Source organism: Camponotus vicinus, unplaced genomic scaffold, assembly GCF_025532165.1.
Source record: "Camponotus vicinus isolate PSW18456_S1 unplaced genomic scaffold, iyCamVici1.0 SCAF_11, whole genome shotgun sequence".
Classification (NCBI taxonomy): Eukaryota; Metazoa; Arthropoda; class Insecta; order Hymenoptera; family Formicidae; genus Camponotus; species Camponotus vicinus.
Window position 1 is genome coordinate 12,430,714 of NW_028141947.1, and position 21,512 is coordinate 12,452,225.

Below are 21,512 nucleotides of genomic sequence, written 5' to 3' on the forward strand. Positions count from 1 at the left end.
ACATCACACATCATCGTGATACAGGATATACGATACATAATAGACGAATCGAAAAAAATAGATAATAATGAAGAAAATATAGTTATAGATGCTATGCTAATTGAAATAATAAAATTATAAAGCGCAGACATCACATCAATCAATCAATCTATATATAATTATAATTCATTCAATTATGAACATTAGAAAAAAATAATTTCTAAAATGATGTTAACAAAATATAAAATCTAAGTTTATATAAAAATTTCACGTTCTGAACGCGCAATCCCACACACACACACACAAGAGCAAGTCAAATCAAGGTAAGTGCTATATTACTTAAATCAAGATGTCTATATTCAAGTCTTTTAAAAACAATTCTTGAAAATTATCTGATCTTCTAGATATGTTTTCCAAGTATTATTTCAAAATTCTAGATAAATAGAATATTTGAAAGATTTTTCTGGCGCAATTTTATAAAATAAGATTTTTTATATTGTATGCGTTTTTCTCTAATATTTTTCTCATTCGTATAAAATAAAAACACAAAGCCACTTAAATTTCAAGTGTTAGATTTGTACATGTATTGAAGAAAATTAAATAACTTTTGTAACGTAAACATTTTTCACTTACACAACTTTTTTATATTTTTATCACTAAAAATTATAATAAAGAATATGTACCGTATATTCAATATTTTAAGACAGTGAATATATAAATGAAATGAGATATATATTTATATTTTAAATTGCATACTTCAATAGTTATTATCGAATCTATAAAATAATTATAAATAAATTGTATTAATAATTGCATTAATAAATTAATTTGCATCACATTCAAATTTATGAAATTATTGTCTTTAAACTAATATTGCGAGCAAATTGTTGTAACATGTATAATTACAAATTGAATTCATAATTTAAATCGTTTTCTTTTTTCTATTGTTTCCATCCATATCATCATATATCTCTTGTAATATCGTCTTCCACCCTATCAGATTATACATAAATTGTTTCCAACAAGCCAAACTTTACCAGCATATTCTACGCAGTATATATAAACATAAATCTATAAATGCTTTACAAATTACAGAGACCAAAGGCCTCAATTTTAGAAATATCTTATATTTGATAATATCTTTATTATTAACGTGCATGCAAGTTTAATCTTAAAATTACTTGTTATTATAAATCGTGATATTATGGCTATAAGGACCCTAATTATATATAACATAATGATACATCATCATTATTAAATTCATAATCAGACAAATTATTCACATTCTTCATCTCCATTAATCATTTAGTGATTGATGTTAATTATTGTCGCTAATTGTTGGAATTCTTGATCAACTTAATATAAATCAATGTCTATATATGGTGTCCTAAAATATCTAAATATAATTCACGAATCGAAATATTATAACAGAAAAATTGTCGAAAAATTAAGTAATAAAAGTATTTGTAATTTTTTATTATTAAGTATGTTTTTAAATAAAGATTTAAAGCTAGTTACACACACTATATTTAGATGTCTAATCGTATATATATAAGTCATACTAGTATTAAAAAAGTTTATTCAAAATAAAAAATATATATATGTGTATGAGGAATTCCCTACCAAAGTGAGCAACTTTTTTCCGTTGATGTTGTAAATTTAATGAGCTTGTGGAAGTAGTATTCGATGATACAAGTAGTAATTTGTGCATCATATCAAGTCTTTGTGTTTGATTATTAAAAGCTATCAAAGGCATTCTTCAAGTGACATTGGTATACGATAAAATCTCCAATAACTTCGATTTATAGATTTTTACACATATATTTATAAAGCTTAAGAAACATGTACTTTCTGACTCAAAATGCCTTTTATGGATGAATGATTTTTTCTGGGTCAAAATACGATTAAAAATATATTTAAAGGAATTTTTAATTTTTTTACAGATTATCAGGATAATTTTTTTTAAACATGATTAAACCTTATATTCTTTCATAACTTAAAATATCGGTTTAGCATTATTGAAGAGTGCAGGGTCATGCCAGCATTTTATGCAAATGTGTATGTTTTTCTTGCTTTCCATGCTATAGCGATTCTATTTGTATCTACATCATTACAGATATGCAAACAACATTTTCACATGAAAATAATGCAAGTATTTTCTGTCCTCTTGATAAAATTCCGTACTGCGTTCTTTTTATTAGGCGCACTGACAAATTTATAACACGTATAAACAAAATTTTATGTTTGTATTGCTTGCTCCGCATTGCGAATGTTGTTGAATTTACTGTTGTGATCATCTTATAATACTGTTTAAAATAAATGACAATGATTATTAAATTTATTAATTTATTAATTTATTACTAAATTTTAAACCATGTTTTAAAAAAATTATCTTTTTAATCTATGAAAAAATTTCAAAATTTTTTTCAATATAATCATATTTTGATTCAAAATCACTCATCGACAAAAGACACTTTGAGGAAAAAGTACGTCTTTTAAGCTTTCTAAATCTTTTTCTATATTTTTAAAAATAAAAATCTTTATATATAAACCTATATTATAAACGATTTTATCGATTGCTGTACGCCAACGTCGCTTGATGGAATGTCTATGATAGCTTGACAATCACGAGAGATCTGATATGATGCACAATTATTTGAGCCATCGAATACTGCTCTTCCTGCCACAAGATTATTAAATTCAAGGACATCGACAAAAGAAAATTGCTCATTTGGCGTGAAAAATACTCGATAATTATATATAAAATATATCCATATATCTTTTTTTTTCTCTTGTATAATCTCTATCTCTCCATATGTATAAAAAGAATAATATGTATATATTAAAAATATAATTAAAACAGTAATGTACATTATTTTCTTTATATATGTATAAACATTTTATATATAATTATACATATTTTTATATTTAATTATATTTAATTATATTCAGACTTTTTTCCGAGATTAGTAATGCATATACGATTCAACAGCAACTATCTAATAAATAGGCAACTGTAATTGACTAACTTTAATTGGCTAACTTAATCTTAATTTTTTAATTTTTGTCTTAAAAAATGTTTGAAATAAGAAATTGCAAGTACTTTAATAGCTAATTTTTTGAAAAATTGCAAATATTTTTAATAATTAATTTTTCTACTATAGTATTTTAATTTAGAAATTTTGAGAAACATCCTATATAATATTAATTACTATCCTATATAATACTAAATTTTATTACGTGAGAGAAAGAAAAAGAAGGAGAGAAACAGACATAAAAAATATTATGTTAACTGAATTTAAATCTTTATTAGGCAAATTCATTTTATCATCAAACAATTCTTATTATATGGATCATGTCACGAATTATTTGTTGGACATTATTTTGGAAGAGACTACAGAAGTGAACGGATCTATAAAAAACAGAAAAATGAGAGATTAATAATCGTAAAAGTCTATGTCTTCTAAGAGCCATAAAGCTGCAGGCAATATTCTTCCATGGGTTCTTTCTATACCCATCGCGCTCTTTCCATCCTCTACCTTACCTCAACCATCTACAACTCCTTCAGAAACTCACCCTCCTTTCAACCTCTCTTCCTCTCATCGTAACCTACCAACCTTTCTATCTATCCACCCTGTCTTGTTTCTCTTTGTATTAGGTATACATCGTTGTACATATGTCTGTGTTCTTATATATATTTGGCGCTATCTCTCTTTCTCTTAGTCATTTTTTTCAGTATTCCGTATTTATCGCTTTCTTCTGATTTTATTTCTCTTCTGACTATATTGTTTTTTTTTTTATTTACGGTGATCTCATTTTTAATTATAAATAAGAAGAGAGAAGGGAAGAAGAAAAAAAGAAAAGAAGAAGGAAGGCAAGTAGAGAAAAGAAAGGAAAAAATAGATAAAGCGAGAAAAATGTAAAAAAAGAATGAAAAAAAGAGGAAGAGAAAAGAAAGAGAAAGAAAAGAGCAAAAAAGTAAAACGAAAAAAATAAGAGGATGGAAAGAAGGGAAAATAAAGGGAGAAAATAAATAGAAATGTTAGGAAAAGAATAGAAAGGAAAAGAGAAGAGAAAGAGGAAAGAAGGAGAAAAGGAAAAAAAGACGCTAGGGATGGAAGAAAAAAAAAGAAAAAATCATGGATGGTAGAGATAGAAAGAGAAAAGAAAAATCAGAGAAAAAGAAAAAAGAAAGGTAAAAGGCAATATTGAGGAAGAAAGGAGGGAGAAGGAAAGATGAATAAGGAGAACAGAAACGAGAGACAGAAAAGAAGAAATAGAAAGAAAAGATGAAGGAAGAGAGAGAGAAATAAAAAGAAAGGAAAAGAGAGGAAAAGAAGAAGAATGAAAGAGAAAGGGAATAAAGGGAGTGAAGGGGGGAAGTAAAAGAAATGAAAGACAAGATAAAAAGAGAGGAAAGGAAAGAGAGAAGAGAGAAAAAGGGGAGAGAAGAAGAGAGAGAAAGAGAAAAAGTAATTGCCAGAGCTGGTTATTGCAATTTGAAGGCGTCCCGTTGTTTCCGTATTCTTCCCAGAACGCGCCGCTTCATCTCTACCCATCGCGTCCTGCTCCCATCCCACTTTAGCACCCCGTGGGGGTACCTACCCGGGGGAATCAATAACCGACGTGGAAGCGCACGGGGGGTATAGTGGCAGAGCAGAGAATCGCAGGATTGTGGGGTTGAGGGTGGCACGCGGAGCAGTGGAGCTTGGCTCCGCCTCCGGCACGCGACCAGCACGCGACCATCGTCACCATCGTCGTACCTCGTCTCGCCTCGCTTCACCTCGTCTCGTCTCGTCGCCTCACCACCGCCATTCGTGTGGCCACCACCCCTGACCCGGATCCTTTGCTTCCCTTGATGTCTCTTCCTCTCGCTTGTTCTCTAATGACGTGTCATGTTTTTCTTCTATCCTCAGATGAACGTTTCAAAGTTCTTACTATTTGCGTTCTTAGACAGCGAAGTCATCTTTCATTATTGTCATACTTTTCGGCAGAGATAGACGGATTAGACAAAATTGAAAATTTCATAAAATTTGGACGATCAATATTGGTATAGTGACAAGCAATCAACACGAAATAAAATTTCTCACGTAAATATAAGAAGCAAAGTTATCTCACATTATTTATGTCTAGATTGCGCCTTACGTGTAAATTTTCAAAAAAAAAGATACAATTCTTGTTACTTAACATTATCCTTTTGCCTAAAAAAATGCAAAAATTATTTTTCTAATTTTTTTCAATTAATGTTATTATTTTTCCTATACGTACGGATATTAAAAAAAATATACATGGACATATTTTACACGTATAATAATATATATTTATATTTAATATATATATTGTTTTTTACGAGGTGTGTAGTCTGTTATGTTGCACGTAAAATTATAAATAAAATTCTACTTTAAACTTTGTCATGATTTATATATAGATCTTCTGGATCTAATAATATAAATCATTTAAAAGATTAATATATTATACACACAAGAATGGTCGATAAAAAATTCTTATATTAATTAATTTCTTGTATTATTATGAATAATTAATTTATTATTATGATTGATTTATTGCATATCGATGATCAAAATTTGCGTAAAAGGAATTGGACTTGATATAAAAATTTTTTTAAATGTTTTTATATTCACAGATAAATTGACACATTATTAAATAATGATTAGTGAGAAATCATTGAGTATCATGTGCGAAGGAAATTGGTTGATGATTACGCAAAGATGAGTAATAATAACGTTTAATACTACGTTCCAGTTGGCCATCACGATGTTTGCGAGTACCACCTGTCTTTGTTTAACTTTCAGTGACTAACAAAGATGATATAATCCTACAAGCGTTACGATCGCCAAGTGGAACGTAGTCTAAGCGAAGGAGGGAAGGCAAGTGGGAAAATAGGTAGCGGTGAAGAGGGGATAAGAGTGGTAGAAAGGAATCGATAACAGCATGGCACGCGATCAAACCTTCGACTTGACTAAATCGCGTTCAGACCAATTATACTTAAATCCTCGCGCATTTGCTTCTATCAATTGTTTCAATGAAAGTACTTCTGTCTGAGCAAATTTTAATTCGCGCGTTGTAACATTTTCAATTATTATTAAACAATGCGAAGATTGTTTCGATTATACTTATCGATAGTGATTCATAATAATTTTTTGATGCAATAATTAATCTCATATCCGCTCACTATTCGCTCGATTTTTTTTTATCGTAATAATTTTTAATTATACATTATCATTCAAGATGAAAATTTTCGAAATTAATTTACATTAAAATCAATTAAAATTAATTTTAATATTTTTTTATGACGAAGACGAAGAAGAAATATCATATATAATATATACTAATATATCCGTTTTACATAAAATTTAAGATAAATAAGCAAATAACTGGATATTCTATATCATAAAGGCATGATAAATATAAAAATGTAAGCACTAAGAAAATCAATCAATCATAGTCAACTACATGTATTTATAGATCGATAATAAGACGCAGTAAGCAAATAAAAAAATATCGACTTGCTTACTGTCTACGTATTTTTATACGCCTTTTATATCTTTACACTTGTTTGCAATATTCTGACTAATTATAAAATAAAGCAAAGATAAAAGAAATATGTCTAATAATGCTTTCTTCCTCTCATTCACGCCTATGAAACTATTAATTGTTTTTCCTCTCTTTTTATCTATTCTTCAGGCTACATCAAGGCTCGATTTATTGATATTTAATCTATTTTCTGAGAAGATCATTGTTAGTATAATTGATCTAAAGTTCCAAAATATAAATTCTAATGTTCTAAAGTATGCAATTTGAAAGTATTATTATATAATGCGGAATCCAAGAAAAGAATATTATATAATTATCTTTCACCCTCGCTCCTCCTACCTTCTGCCCACGCGCAATCTGTCATTGCATACAAGTGGATATGCCATATTTTTCATACATATATATATATATACGTTACTAAACATACGATCAGATAAACTTTTGATAGATAGGCAATATGCACACGTATCATAGAAAATTTATGAAATCTAAATTTTCCAAGTACGTGTAAGCGCATCCGCATGTTCTCCATATCGCGTGGAAAGCTTATTCACCGAGATCAACGCTGGTAATATATATTCTGAGAAAAATCTCCGTGTTCGGAATATCGTAAATAGCATCAAAATATTCAAGCATTCGACATGAAAGTGTTCGTTACATACATACATAAGTTTCTTTTCTTCTTTCTCTCTCTGGTATATTATATTATATTTGAGATAAATAAACGAATAAACGGCTCGAGAGTTGCTCTAAAATTTGTCTGATGAAAGAGCGCAAAATGATAAAGAATAATTAGCAAAATTTGTAGAAATAGTGAAGGGATTATTATTGGATTAGACATGGACTTTAGTTGGCTTAGATGAAAAGCTCATATGTATAATAGCGACTATCGCACCACACGAGGCTTGAAGAGAATCGCGAGAAACTCGAGGTTGGATCCGATTCATAGTTATCAAGATAGAGTATTTTAGCTAATATGAATAAGATATGAGAATAAAAGTTTAAAATAAAAGCCATAATTGAATTAAAAAGGACTTATAAAAGAAAATGAATTATTAAGAAAATCTTGAATTATTTCATTATTTCTTGAATTACCGAGTCAAGAATAATGAAATAATGAATAAGTTATTAGATACAGTAATAAGTAGATAAATAATTATGTAATATATATACACATACACACACATACAAATTGTAAATCTGAAGAGATGCGAAATTTTCATTGAATAATGTAAATTTGAAAAAATAAATTTATTTTCACATTTTTTGACACATGTAAAAAAAAGTGTCAATTAAAACTTATGAAACATAAACTCGATTATGTATAAATATAAATATACATATACATATATATATATATATATATATATATATATATATATATATATATATTTCACCTCTATGCTCATAAAATTTTCCCTTCTCTTCATCTTTTGTCCGCCCATGCAAACGCGAGCACAGAGAATCCGCGAGAGGAAATGTGCAAAAGAGGGGAGAGCTAGTCGAGAATAAGTGAGTGGTTGGGTGGTTGCTTGAGTGATGGTGGCAAGGGCGAGGGAGGAAGAACAGAGGACTATTGAATCGGAAAGAAAAATACAGTCGCAAATCAAACAGAAAACACATTCTTTTTATACCTATTTTGCGTAAATATTTGTTCTGGAAATATACATTCGTTCCCTTTCTTCTATCTCCAGTACTATCTCGGCATCTCTTTTCTCATTCTGAATATGTACTGCGACGTCTATGCATATGCGCACGCATATATATTAATGCATATTTTACCATTTATCGTTAGAAAGATGTTTTGCATAAAATTATTAATTTTTTACTTTTGTTGTTTGTATGAAACACAAATGATGCCAACAAAATACAAGCTTGAATAAAATGGATTGGGCACTCGCGATGTAACGTGATAGTCATCAATAAAATACTGTAACTTGCTCTATTTTTAAAGCTCTGACAAATAAGAGTGGAAATAATTTAACTCGGAATGAAATTTCAAAAGAATGGAACAAAAATGATAAAAGAGTAATGGAAGAGGCTGAGGATGTTTCTCTTTCCAACCAGCCGGCTTTTCTTCGACTGAAAAATGTGTAATACGAGCTTGTAGTTCGCCCATACCCTCGCGAGATACCTCAGTTTCACCCCCCCCCACAATTCTCCCATTCCCTTTTCAGTACTTCTCTTTTCCATGTACATTCCAGTTTCGCTCGGATGGCTAAGCAGACATATCGAAAATGCACGTAGACAATACTAAGTTGCTTTTATTCACGTGCATCGTTCTTGCGAATATTATATGATATCCGGTCAGAGACATTTTCAAATTTCGGAAATTCTGAAATCAGATTCATAACATGATTTAATATTTGCTATTAGCGACGTGCAATTGACACGATGCTTTTATATCATGCTACTAAATTTCGATTACGAGTTGTGTTCTATATATATTTATTATTATATCATTATCGTAATTTTTCTTGATTATGTAACTTGATTAATCATGTTTCTGATTATATCGCTCATATATTTTAATTTTTCTGCAGTGTTTAAAATATAATACCCTCTTACCATTTTTTTTAAGCCGCCGATTTATATGGCAGATACAAAGACGAAGCTAAAACCCATAAATCTTCGTTTGTCCACTTATGTAAAAGATTACAGATTTGCAATTGATCATTATTCATGTTAGAATTATAGTTAACTTCATTTTTTCCAACTTCTTCGGTTTTTCCGATTAATAGCGTTCGTAACTGCGGTTGCATAAATATTAATTTATCTATCCTTTTATCAGGCGCAGCTTCCACAATATTCACTGCTAAATTATATCTAGGAAATACATAATTCAATTTTTATCAAAAATAAAAATGCAGTTATTGTATAATATTGATTTAAATGTTAATTAGATGTTTTCGATTATTACTTATCAATCATTTCCTTGATGAATTCTTCTGGATCAGTTGATTGTTTCTCTTTAAAGTAAACCACTTGTAACTTATTATTGATATGCAACTGAGTTTTACATATGTGAGCAAGATGAATAATGATGCTCGATTCTATATTACCATCAATATGTATTGAAACGTGGTCGAAATTCTGATACAATTGTCTATGCACATTTTCATAGAAATTGGTATTCAATGTAACATCATAATATTCTTAGATTTAAAATGTATATCAATTTTCTTTACCTAAGCTTTTCGAGCGATTGCTCGTAAATCGATGGACGTAAACAACTTTGAAGAAATTTATTATACTTGGTAATACAATCTATATGTGGCGTCCGGTCAAAATCTACGAAAATATCTGCAGGATTTAGCTTGTAGAATCTTTGTTTTGCTTCTTGGACATCGCTTTCGTTATCACTCTCTATAGTCACGAACGCTTTAAAATATCTATAATATCTTATGTTTGTACTTCATTAATATTTCAAAATAAAAATACCTCTCACTAAGTTTTGTTAAAAATATGCAAGCTTAAATCTATATAAAAGAATATTATATTTATATATGACACATCTATTATATTTTTAAAATCCTAAAAATTAGTCAATATACTTAATATTTCTAAAAATTAGCCAATGTACTTTTAATATTGAAATATAAAAATAAAATTTTAATATGGCTTTATTTATAGTATAATTTTCTACCCTGCATTACCTGCAATTGTTCACAGGATAAGAACCAAAAGTAACATTGGGAAATTCTTTTACTACAGTTGATAAAGCATTTACAAATACATGTTCCGTAGCATTAATAAATAATTCTTCTTTTATGAATTTCTTACTTATTGATAGTAATTCCTAAAACAAATAAAGAAAATAAATTAAGAAAAAATTTTTCAATAGTTTCATTAAAACATTTACCTGATACAAGCTTTGGAAGGACTTCTCAAAAAATACAGGTGAGCCAGGAAAAACATATACATTTTCTAATACAACATATGGATAAGTATTTGGTTTGCCTGTGCTTGGATTCAAACTAAACTTTAGAGATGCTTTCTGAGGAATTTGAGCCATTTTATAAGCGAGGGATGAAGGATCATTAATCCCAAATTGATATTTTATTACATCAACTAATTTGGGATGATAATGTAGTATATCATTGAAAGCTTTAGCAAGACCTATATAAATTATGATTCATTAAAATATTTGTATATAATTACAATACATTATTATATTTATTTAAATATAATAATCACCTTCATATGTAACATCATCATGTGTTGGTCCAATTCCACCTGATGTTATGACATAGGTATATTTGTTGGAGGTATCTCTAATCTCTTTTGAGATTTCTTCAACATTATCACCTATAACAGAGATCTACAAAAAACAGATTGTTCATATTATAGAATAAATATTATGAAAAATAAATCCTCTTCTGCATATTACAACATTTACAAAATATATCTGATAATATGTAACTGTTGCAGAAGATTAAATTTCTTACCTTTTTCACTTTAATACCACATTTATATAATAGATTACACATGTAATACGAATTTGTATCTTTTACTTGTCCTTTCAATATTTCATCTCCGATAACTAGAAATGTATAAATGTCATTAGTGAATAATTATTAAAATGTCAATATTAATGCAGTAATGTTATTATTCTTTTTGTATATTCACCTATTATTCCTGCTGTAGGATGATTTACAGTTGTTGCATAAAACTTTGATGATACTTGTGCACACATTATACGTTTTACACAAATGCAAAAACACTGGATACTTAACATTATAATTTATTGGCGAGTGTTTAATTTGACTAAATTTCAACTTAAATTTCAACAAAAATACGCTTCATTAATATCTCTTTGCAAGAAAATAGATTTAAAAAGTAAAAATGTCGCATGATAAAAGTATACGAAAAATGTTATAAAAAATACCATAAAATATGATATAATAATAAATATATATATAATATATATATGAAATGATAAAAAATTGTATAAAAAGTTATTAAATGTTGAAAATGCTTTTTTTTTAATTTAATGTGTCCAACTTTGTATAAGTTATATAGTACAGGTTCTCTAATATGTTGAAAATGCTACGCTTCTAAAGGTTAGGAAATCTATTACATTAATGAAATACTGACGTTATGAGCATGCGCAGCATATGTCATTCAATATTCTATACTTATATTGAATTGAATGTACGCCAGGTGTCATTCATAGACATAAGTAGTATAATATATCTAGACTGGGTCTTTATTGAAAGAGTAGGGATAGAGATGCACATAGAAAAGGCCCTGCGCACAATAGGAAAAATATTGAATATTAAATATTAAATTTATAGAAAGAGAAAAAGAGAAGAGAAGAGTTCCTTTCTCTTTCTCTCGTTCTATAAATTTAATATTTAATATTTAATATTTTTCCTATTGTGCGTAGGGCCTAATTCATTTTCCATAGACAAATCGCATGTCGCGCGCGCGATGTTCCTCCACTTACCGTGACTTATCGCTAGATGGCGAAACATGACAAAATTTTCCGGTATTTAAATTTCTATTATGAATGGTAAAGCCTAATGAACAGATTCCAAGAAAGAAAATCCAAGATTAATAATTTTTTTTCAGTTTAATTTTTAATATAAATCTAACAAAAGATTTAAGATATTAAAAATAAATTACTTAAAATTGAGCGGAAATGAAAAATTGTTAAATGAGAAACTATTCACTTATATATTCCTATTTGAGACAAAAGTCAAAATTTAATCTTTGTATAAAAATATATAACAAATATTAGATCTAGTGTTTCATGAATTAAATATAATTTATTTTATTTATTTAATTACCTTGAATTAAATAGTTATAGTACTATACAAGATATAACTATGATAATTATGTTATATAATTATATTATTTGCGATATTCTCTCATAAGATCTAATGGAATGCTTTAATGGAAACTCATTTTCTACTTACTGCATATTTTTGCTAATGTTGAAATATTTTCAACATTGCATAAATATTCAATAATTAATGTATGTGTATTATTTAGTACAGAAAACATATATGTTTATTAACTTCATTATCAAATGCTAACATTTCTATGCGAGATATTGGGCCTGTTCTTTTTTAAATAATATTGATTTGCAATTTTATTTCAATTTGTCTTATAATTAAAACTTAACTTAGCTTTAAAACATATTTTAGGTTAATATAAATTCATAAGTTCATAACAAATAGGATTTAAAAGTGATCAAACCTATAGTGAAAATGCTATTGTATTTGTGAAAGTATAAATGAAGAAATATCAAAATTAATAAAGTCAAAAATTTAAGGAGATTTACTGTATAAATATATATAATAAAACTTATTTATAATGTAAGAGACACGAATTTAGTATAGGAATAAAATAAAATAAAGAAACGTACAACCTTATGTGACAAAAGTTATTCATTTATATTTAATTATTTATATAACTGATATATTTGAATAATATATATCTTTAATGTTTAACTCTTTTTAACAATTTTTTATCATATTTTATATATATCATTTAATTGATATATTTTAAATTGATGTATTTTTTATAGTATTAATATTATTAATTTTCAAAGTAGAAATTATAATAATATAATATTATAAATATTCTATATAAAATAGGCTTGATCTGTTCGTTTACTTGGGTAAATTAAAAACAAAGAAAGTTGAAAACCTGACAATACACAACCCATAAAATTTGGTATTTGTATAAATTGGTCACCAAGTAAACATCCATATGCAAACCACTGACAGGACACTATCATAGAAGCTATTATGATTGGAAATGGCAAGCTCTCTGTGCTTTTTACTCTTATTACTTGTACCTATAATAAAATTATAGATTTATTACCATTTTAAAGTTTATATTCTAAATAAATACATAATGTTTAAAAACAAAGTGAGAATTTTGAATGAATATAAATAGTTTTATTACTCAATATATTTAATTAGAGATTTTCAAAATGTGAATAAAAAGATTTTATTCCTCTGTACTTACAAGTGAAATCATTGGAGATGCAAAAAATAATACTGTCAGACTGCAACTAAGAAATCCTATATGTTTTGCAGCCAAAACTTTATCTTCTTGATAAATACTATAGAAATATATAAGTAAAACAAAGCATATTGCTACTATAAACTGTTTTACAGTAGTCGGTCCTTTCACACTGTACAAGATATAAATTATCATATAGCATATTTGTAATACTGTCCCAAAGATATTTACAGATACAATAAACAAGTCTCCAATAAGTACTCCATATCGTAGCCACAAACTACAACTGTAATAATAAATGTATAATTAAAAATTTATTTTGCACACACACACACACACATAGTTGCATAGAAAAATATATATCAATACTTTTCATTATACGTACGACATAAAACATGTTATAAAGGCCAAACATGAGCTATCTCCAGTTGTACCATTTCTAATATACTTCTTGCACACTAAGCTATAAAGAAATTTTTTTAAATTTTATCACATTTAAAATCTGATGTACTATGTTACTACAATATCTTAAGATCAGATAATAATAATGCTGTTAAATATTTATAATTACTAATGGAAATTTAATAAAATGCACAGTGTAAATTGCATCAAGTAAAAAAAAAATATATAATTGTATGGAAAAAATGAAAAAATGTATAAACACACAGCTGTTAAAAGACCATTAAATTATAAACAATCACAGATTGATAGCAATATGTAACAATATGGTTACACACTTTCAAGCAGAAAAAAAAAATAAATCACTCAAATCCAGAAAAAAAAGCGATTGTTGAAAAGAAATTTAATATGATGAGAATATAAATATTAAAGTTATGCATATATGTATTGTATTACTTACACGCCAGCCAGAAATTGTAAAACCGTAAAAATTGAAGCGGATAATGCAAGAACATCTTTAGCCTCCATTAAAGTCATAATTTATAATACGCATTTCACATTGGTTATCATTTGATTATCTCACTTCAAGATTTATTTTGCGCTCGGTTGTGTTCAACACCTGCATCCCGATCATTTGATCATAGATCATAGATTGGAATAGTGAGAGAAACCTATAGATATATTTCTCATGGACCAAATCTATGAAATGGACGAGTATTTTTCCCAGATTTGTGTATTGAATTTTGCGACACCCGGTATGATATTTTGCCAACCCAGAAAATGGCCAAATCTGACAATGAGTCTTAATTTATGTGAGACGCATTAGATACTGAAATTGAGATAATTTCATTATCATTTCAGCACTATTGCATACATATATACATGACACTAACAATAAGTGTAAAGAGTGCAACATATTTTAAAATATATGTTATGATACGTTTTTATTAATTTACAATTAGTTGAAATTAATCGATACTATTCGTTATTAAATTTATGATCGCTTTTTTACTTAAGGATTTGAGTGATTTGTACTTTTTCTTTGTTTCAAAATGTATTTAATCATGTGTTTGTTACATATTCATTCGCTATCAATCTAAATTAAATGTCTTATAATTTTTTAATTTTTAAATATTAAGCTGTATGTTTATACATTTTTTATTTTTTTTACATAATTATATATTTTCTTTTTACTTAATATAATTTCTATCGTGATTGTGCACTTTATTAAATTTTCATCAGTAATTATAAATATATTTGTTAGTATCATTATCTATTATTTGATTTTTTATTTAAGATATTGTAATAATATAGCAATAATTTTGGATACTTAAATTATTAGATTTTGAGTGTGTTAGATAAAATTGAAAAATTTTTGTAATACAACGTTTTATATTAATCTTTATTGCATTGCAGAATGTCAAAAAATATTGTGTTAATTTGCCTTATGTATAGCAGTACTAGCACTTTATAAAAAATGGAAAAATTACGTTCCTTGAATAGGGTAGTTGATATATCTGAACCGATATTGGCAGAAGATAGTACATTTTCTATACAAGCATTATCATTAAGTGCAATATTAGAACAATTGGATAAAAATGCTACACATCACGATTATCTTGTTGCCTTATTGTTTGTTTTATTAGCAGAATCTGGATTTTCCATATCATCCACTTCTAACACTTTAAAGCGGTAATATAAATTTATATAAAATGCGAAATAACTCTCTTTAGCAACCTAAATTAATATGCATGTTATTTATAGGGAGAAGAATACAAGATTAGTTTATATACCTACAAATTGGAAATTGGCAGAAACAGGGATATATGAAGTACATTTCATATTGCGTGACTTTGAAAATATTCAATCAAAATTTATTGCAGTACCTTATGGTGATAAAATAATAATTAATATATTCCCGTGCATGGAAGAGAAAAAGACTTATAGCATGATTATTCAGACATTAAAATATGTGAATCCATGCACAAATAATCCATGTTTCCGATATCTGAATCTCAGGGAAATATCACATAGGTATGTGTATGTGTATAAAGAATATATAATTTTATCTATTATGCAATATTTATTTAAAAAATGTAATGTATTCAAAATTTGTTAGGTTTAAAAACAAATTGACCATACCTCTGAGGACAGATATATTAACAGCATCATGTTGGACAGGTTTTGCCAGTCTTCAGTGCTTGCCAATAGAGTTACTATGCAAAATTGTAGCTATGTTACATCCATTAGATATGCAGCATCTGGCAGCATGTTCCAAAAAGTTTTATAATGTTTGCTTAGATTTATTATCGATGGATAAAGATTGTTATGTTGGAAAAACATTTTACTTATAAATGCCTAAAAAAACCTTGTCAGTCTTGGGTTATTAACAAAAACAGATATATAGAGCTATATATATATATATATATATATATATATATATATATTGCTGCCTACAATTATCAACAGATTGCCAAATTTTGTTTCTTTTAGGTTTTGGACCAAGAAATTAGGATATTTTCCAAGATACATTTTATATATGAAAATGCTGCAGGTTTCATAATTTTTGCAAGTGCAAAATCTTTATCTTGACATATTTGTTCAATACTACATATGAATACATACATGTATATAAAATTAATTTTATATAAATATATTTATATATATATTAAATTATATGAGAATTATTAACAGACACCTTTATGACAATCTTAATCTTGATATATGTAAGAAAGGAAAATACACACTGATATATTTACTTAATATTTGCTTATGATTTGATAGTTTCATAGTTTTTGAAATGTTGATGTACATATTAAAAATATATATCTTGCAAGTATATGTTACTATTCAATAATATTATTAATATCCAATAAATCTAATAAATCATCTTTATTGAAAATATAAGAAAAAAACGGCTTTTTCTATTATACATACAATTTTATTCTGGTAATAGATATAATTTTCTCATAGTATTAAAAAAAGCATTAATACATTCATAAAAATCAAATTTTCCCTTGAACATAAATTCTGCTAATAACTTACATCTTTTTTGCATATACCAAATCAGAGAGTATTCGTATTTCCTATCACGCTTATATTTACATTATATATACAATATTATTATTTATATTATTTATTTTCTGTATTGTAAGAATTAAAGCTCATATCAGACTACTATTGAAAATATTGAGATTAAAGATTTGAAAAAATTGAAATTTGACGAATCAGGATAAAGAAATTTTAGTTCCTTTTGTTCTGATTGGTCAAATCAGAATCTAATCTTTAATGTTCAATTTTCAGTACAATAGTTTGATGTAGGCTTTACGATACAGGCATTTTTATTTGGCAGAATGTAACTTGGAGCAGCTAAAAAGAACAGACCAGAATAAACCCAACACCGAACAGACCTAACATGTCCGAATAGGTATGAACGTAAGAGAAAGTGAAGAAAAAAGGAATAATTCGATTCGTTATATCTACTTCATGATGCCGATTAAACGGATGCTGATGTGTTCCTCGTACAATAAATAATTCTACGATGAACCAATATCGAGGAGTGATATGTTTTAATTGCCGCAGAGAACATCTTAACCTGTCTTTGTCTGTTGTGTCTATCTCGAAAAAGTTCCCAGGTGGGCTTACGTAGTATAACTTCTATTAAAGAAACTACTCATCTTGTTATTTTATAAATTTGTCCATTCATCCCGTCACATTTCCGTTTTTATTATCCACATTAATTTTTTTTTGTACAAGAACTTAATTATGCAAGAGTTACGTAAAAACGTATGTGTTAGCGTACGTGTTAAACTAGGATACCGTTAGTACAATATACCGGATGTATTTTCTCTTTGAATAATATATAATTCAACAATTTATCAATTGCTAATTACTTTTAATATAAAATGTATAATTTTGACAGTTAATTTATAAAGGATGTATATTATTAATTGCAACACATTAATGATAAGATGCTTTTCTCGTAAAAAAAATCAATTTAAAAAAAGCTCAGGAGTTAAAGAATTGTTACTATCCTTAATAACACATTGTAGTTTACATAAAATAATATTATTTCTAGTGTGGCACACAAAATATGATGTCCAATGGCATTTGGAACCCAACTAGACAAATCGAAGATAACTCTATGGCGAATAATGTACATCATTCGACATCATCGGCTTTGGATTCTCCGCTTATGAAGTTGTCTTCATATTTTCTGGCGGTTCGACCATGGTCACTAAGCGCATCGCTAATGCCAACGCTTCTCGGATCTGCGCTTGCATATCGACTGACAGGTCTAGCAAGTTTCAGTTGGATATCATTGATCGTTATTGTGCTCACGGTACTTTGTGTACATGGTGCTGGTAATGTAGTGAATACCTATTTTGACTATGAGAAAGGTGTTGATAGTCGGCAAAGCGATGATAGAATATTAGTAGATCATTTATTATCTAAGGATGAATTGGTCTCGTTGGGAGCTTTTTTATATACAGCAGGCTCTTTGGGATTTGTCTTATTGACAGCTATCTCCCCTGCCAAGATGGAACACTTGGCTCTTGTATACTTTGCAGGTTTATCCTCTTCTTTTCTCTATACAGGAAGTATAGGATTTAAATATATTGCTTTGGGCGATGTACTTGTCTTAATCATATTTGGTCCAGTCTCAGTTCTATTCGCATTTATGGCACAAACCGGTTACGGTGAATTACAGACGATTTATTACGCTGTACCGCTCGCATTAAACACTGAAGCTATTTTACATAGCAACAACACAAGAGATATGGAGAGCGATAAAAAGGCAGGAATCGTGACATTAGCGATTTTGATAGGTCATACCGCGTCTCATGTTTTGTATGCTTTTCTACTATTTACACCATATATAATTCTCATAGTACTGGCATTAAAATATTCAATATGGTTTTTACTACCAGTAATCACTCTGCCGACCGCCTTTAAAATAGAAAAAGATTTCCGAAATCCGTATAAAATTCAAAATGTGCCTAAACGAACAGCCAGATTAAACATGTTTTTAGGTATTTTGTACGTTATCGCTTGCCTGCTTGTGACTTAACTTCCTTCCTTATGAATTATTTATAAAATTGTAACATTAACCCTGGGTTACTTTTATTTAATAATTTACTAATATTTCGGCAAAATATCAAATTTGCAATTTTATTTATTTACTAATATACAATCGACATAACACTCTCTACCATCTTATAATACTATTTGCTACTACTATCATATAACATAACTACTATTATAATTATGTAATTTTTTTTTATTCACAAAAATCCAGGATTGATGTTACCAATGAAATCAGAATTCATTAATGTATACATCAGCAGCTAATAAATTTTGTAATTTTATTGCAAAACCTCTCTGAATCCTTGCAAATAATGCAATTATTTTCAAATTATAATTAACCCAAAAAAATCATTATTATTAAAAATATTTTACCACAAGTACAAATCAATTTATAGGATTTTGAATACGCATATGCGTTTGTCACAAAATTAGATCTATGTGACATCTTGAATATTATTTTATAGTATATATTGTTATATGATCTTTTGTGATATGATAAACAAAATTCGCAAATATTACAGTTTTAAAAAATGGAAGAATACTACTTATTTAACTTTTGTCATTTTTCCAGCATTTAGATCCTCACAAGTCAATTAATTTTTTATAAGAATCTTCCAAAATTTAAGTTTTTTAAAATAAATTCGTCTAAAGATTCCATTCAATTACCTCCGATAAATACGCTAAAATATCCACATTTTGCAAATTTTGTTACATATGTATGTGTAAGATATGTACACATACTTTGTTATAACTTTAAATATGTTTGCATATTATTTTACATCTACTTAATATATATACGTACATACATTCATACATATACATATACAATGATTCACACATAGAAGAAAAAATCAATGTTAACAAATGATATCAGTGGCTACACTTTCACATTATGAGACAAAAAGTTCATATAAACATATATTTAATATCATATCTGCGTATATCGACATGTATGAAAATATGTGGCAATTTACTAATCCTTCGAATATTATTTACATATTATTTACATAATGTCGAAAATAATAATTGTATTTATATTGCACTATACTCAGTTCAATCAATCGATATCGAGGAGGGTTTAATGCAAGTTATTAGTTTTTGTATCTTATGTTTTTGTAATTACATTGCAAATTAAAATTTATTGCAGTAAACTTTATCTGAAATGAACTGAAGAGAATGTAATTTTGGTATTTTTTGTTTTATCCGAAATTAATTTGTAAGAAGTCTGTTTTCAAATATTTGTATCATGAAAATTATTGACATCGCTATAAAAAAATCGATTTAACCAAAAGATCTACTGTTAAGAGAACATGCAGTGGTTTTGAAACATCCTGTGTATGAGAGAAAGAGAGAGCGTGTGTATGTGTGTTGTGTGTTTGCGCGCGCGCATGTATAAATATAACAGTGATATATTACAATATCACTTATAACTATTTAACATGATATATACATATGTTTTGTACTGACACGGTATATTATATATTTTCATGATATATTATATAATTTAATATTGTATGATTTAATTTATTTTTTATTAAACAAAAATTAAACTTTTTATTCCATAATAATTCAAACACATGTACATGTATATGTATCGATAATGCAGCATATTTTTGTGTTAAACATAGAATTATTTTATATTTATTAAATAGATTTTTCTTCCTTCTCTTTATTTCCCTTTTCACTTCCATTCTGTTTTTCTTTTCTTTTTCTAATTGTGAATAAATTAAAAATAGAGAGAAATCAAAGATTTCTAATTTATACTTTTACCTAGATCTATCTCAATTCAATTAATTGATAAAGTTTAAACTGTTATATAAACATAAAAAAAAATTTGATTTTGAAAATCTGAAAAAACACATTTATAAAAAATTGATTTAAGCACTCAGAATTTTCCGAATGTTTTTAAATATGCAAAAATTGTTATACAAATTTTCTTACAGAAATTAAAAATTGTTATATATACACATATTCTGTATATAACATTATATTAGTATATTAAAATATCAGTAATTAAATTTTGTATTATATAAATTATTTGATCTCAATTTATTGAAAGTTATACGATTTTTTATTAATATATTAAATATCTCTTTGGAGTCATTTATTTCTACAAAATTAAGTATTTTATCATACATCATATGCAATAAAATTGTCATATCAGAAATATCTATATAACGTGAATCAAAGATATATAAATATACGAAAAGAAAGAGTAAATTTATGAATCTAGATCAATAAAACATTTTTTTAATTTTATGCTCTTTCTTTCTTGTTTTTTCTCCACTGCCCCAGTTTCTCCTCGATTTTTCCAGAATATTTATGAAATTTTTTTTCTATTTTCTCTATGAGAATTTACGGAAGAATTTGTACAATATCAAATGACAATACTTTTCACATTATAGAGAAGCGATGTTTTATTAAAAATATCTCTGCATCCTGTAATTCTATGAATTATATATTGTATGAAATAATTAAATTATGAAAAATAAATAACCAAATATATATAACAT

The 21,512-nt window shown here is 27.4% G+C and overlaps 4 protein-coding genes across 10 annotated transcripts; 2 read left to right on the plus strand and 2 right to left on the minus strand.

Annotated features, from left to right (window-relative positions):
- Positions 1–8,140: 8,140 nt before the first annotated feature.
- Positions 8,141–12,185, minus strand: LOC145961272 (bifunctional FAD diphosphatase/FAD synthase). 3 transcript variants are annotated; one of them, XM_083081304.1, is made up of 10 exons: positions 11,984–12,185; positions 11,164–11,312; positions 10,983–11,077; positions 10,732–10,855; positions 10,397–10,653; positions 10,191–10,333; positions 9,723–9,935; positions 9,455–9,640; positions 9,103–9,360; positions 8,141–8,869 (listed from the first exon to the last, which is right to left on the minus strand). In XM_083081304.1, the coding sequence occupies exons 2-9, from the start codon at positions 11,270–11,272 to the stop codon at positions 9,111–9,113; spliced, it is 1,377 nt and encodes a 458-aa protein (XP_082937430.1). In that variant the 5' UTR covers positions 11,273–11,312; positions 11,984–12,185; the 3' UTR covers positions 8,141–8,869; positions 9,103–9,110. The 3 variants fall into 3 exon arrangements, with proteins under 3 accessions (XP_082937430.1, XP_082937429.1, XP_082937431.1); XM_083081303.1 differs by lacking the exon at positions 11,984–12,185 and having other exon boundaries at positions 11,164–11,799; XM_083081305.1 differs by lacking the exon at positions 11,984–12,185 and having other exon boundaries at positions 9,723–9,926; positions 11,164–11,796.
- Positions 12,186–12,796: 611 nt separating this feature from the next.
- Slv (sugar transporter SWEET1) lies at positions 12,797–14,861 on the minus strand. Its single transcript, XM_083081312.1, has 4 exons — positions 14,372–14,861; positions 13,898–13,975; positions 13,516–13,798; positions 12,797–13,342 (listed from the first exon to the last, which is right to left on the minus strand). Exons 1-4 carry the CDS (start codon positions 14,446–14,448, stop codon positions 13,127–13,129), a joined length of 654 nt encoding a protein of 217 aa, XP_082937438.1. The 5' UTR covers positions 14,449–14,861; the 3' UTR covers positions 12,797–13,126.
- Positions 14,448–16,556, plus strand: LOC145961273 (F-box only protein 7-like). Of its 5 annotated transcripts, XM_083081307.1 has the most exons (5): positions 14,448–15,170; positions 15,328–15,603; positions 15,676–15,945; positions 16,031–16,282; positions 16,405–16,556. In XM_083081307.1, the coding sequence occupies exons 2-4, from the start codon at positions 15,389–15,391 to the stop codon at positions 16,263–16,265; spliced, it is 720 nt and encodes a 239-aa protein (XP_082937433.1). In that variant the 5' UTR covers positions 14,448–15,170; positions 15,328–15,388; the 3' UTR covers positions 16,266–16,282; positions 16,405–16,556. The 5 variants fall into 5 exon arrangements, with proteins under 5 accessions (XP_082937433.1, XP_082937432.1, XP_082937435.1 ...); XM_083081306.1 differs by lacking the exon at positions 16,405–16,556 and having other exon boundaries at positions 14,449–15,170; positions 16,031–16,351; XM_083081309.1 differs by lacking the exon at positions 16,405–16,556 and having other exon boundaries at positions 14,449–14,811; positions 16,031–16,351.
- Positions 16,557–17,280: 724 nt separating this feature from the next.
- On the plus strand, positions 17,281–20,665 carry Heix (UbiA prenyltransferase domain-containing heix). Its single transcript, XM_083081313.1, has 2 exons — positions 17,281–17,546; positions 17,990–20,665. Exon 2 carries the CDS (start codon positions 18,005–18,007, stop codon positions 18,980–18,982), a length of 978 nt encoding a protein of 325 aa, XP_082937439.1. The 5' UTR covers positions 17,281–17,546; positions 17,990–18,004; the 3' UTR covers positions 18,983–20,665.
- The last annotated feature ends 847 nt before the right edge of the window (positions 20,666–21,512 follow it).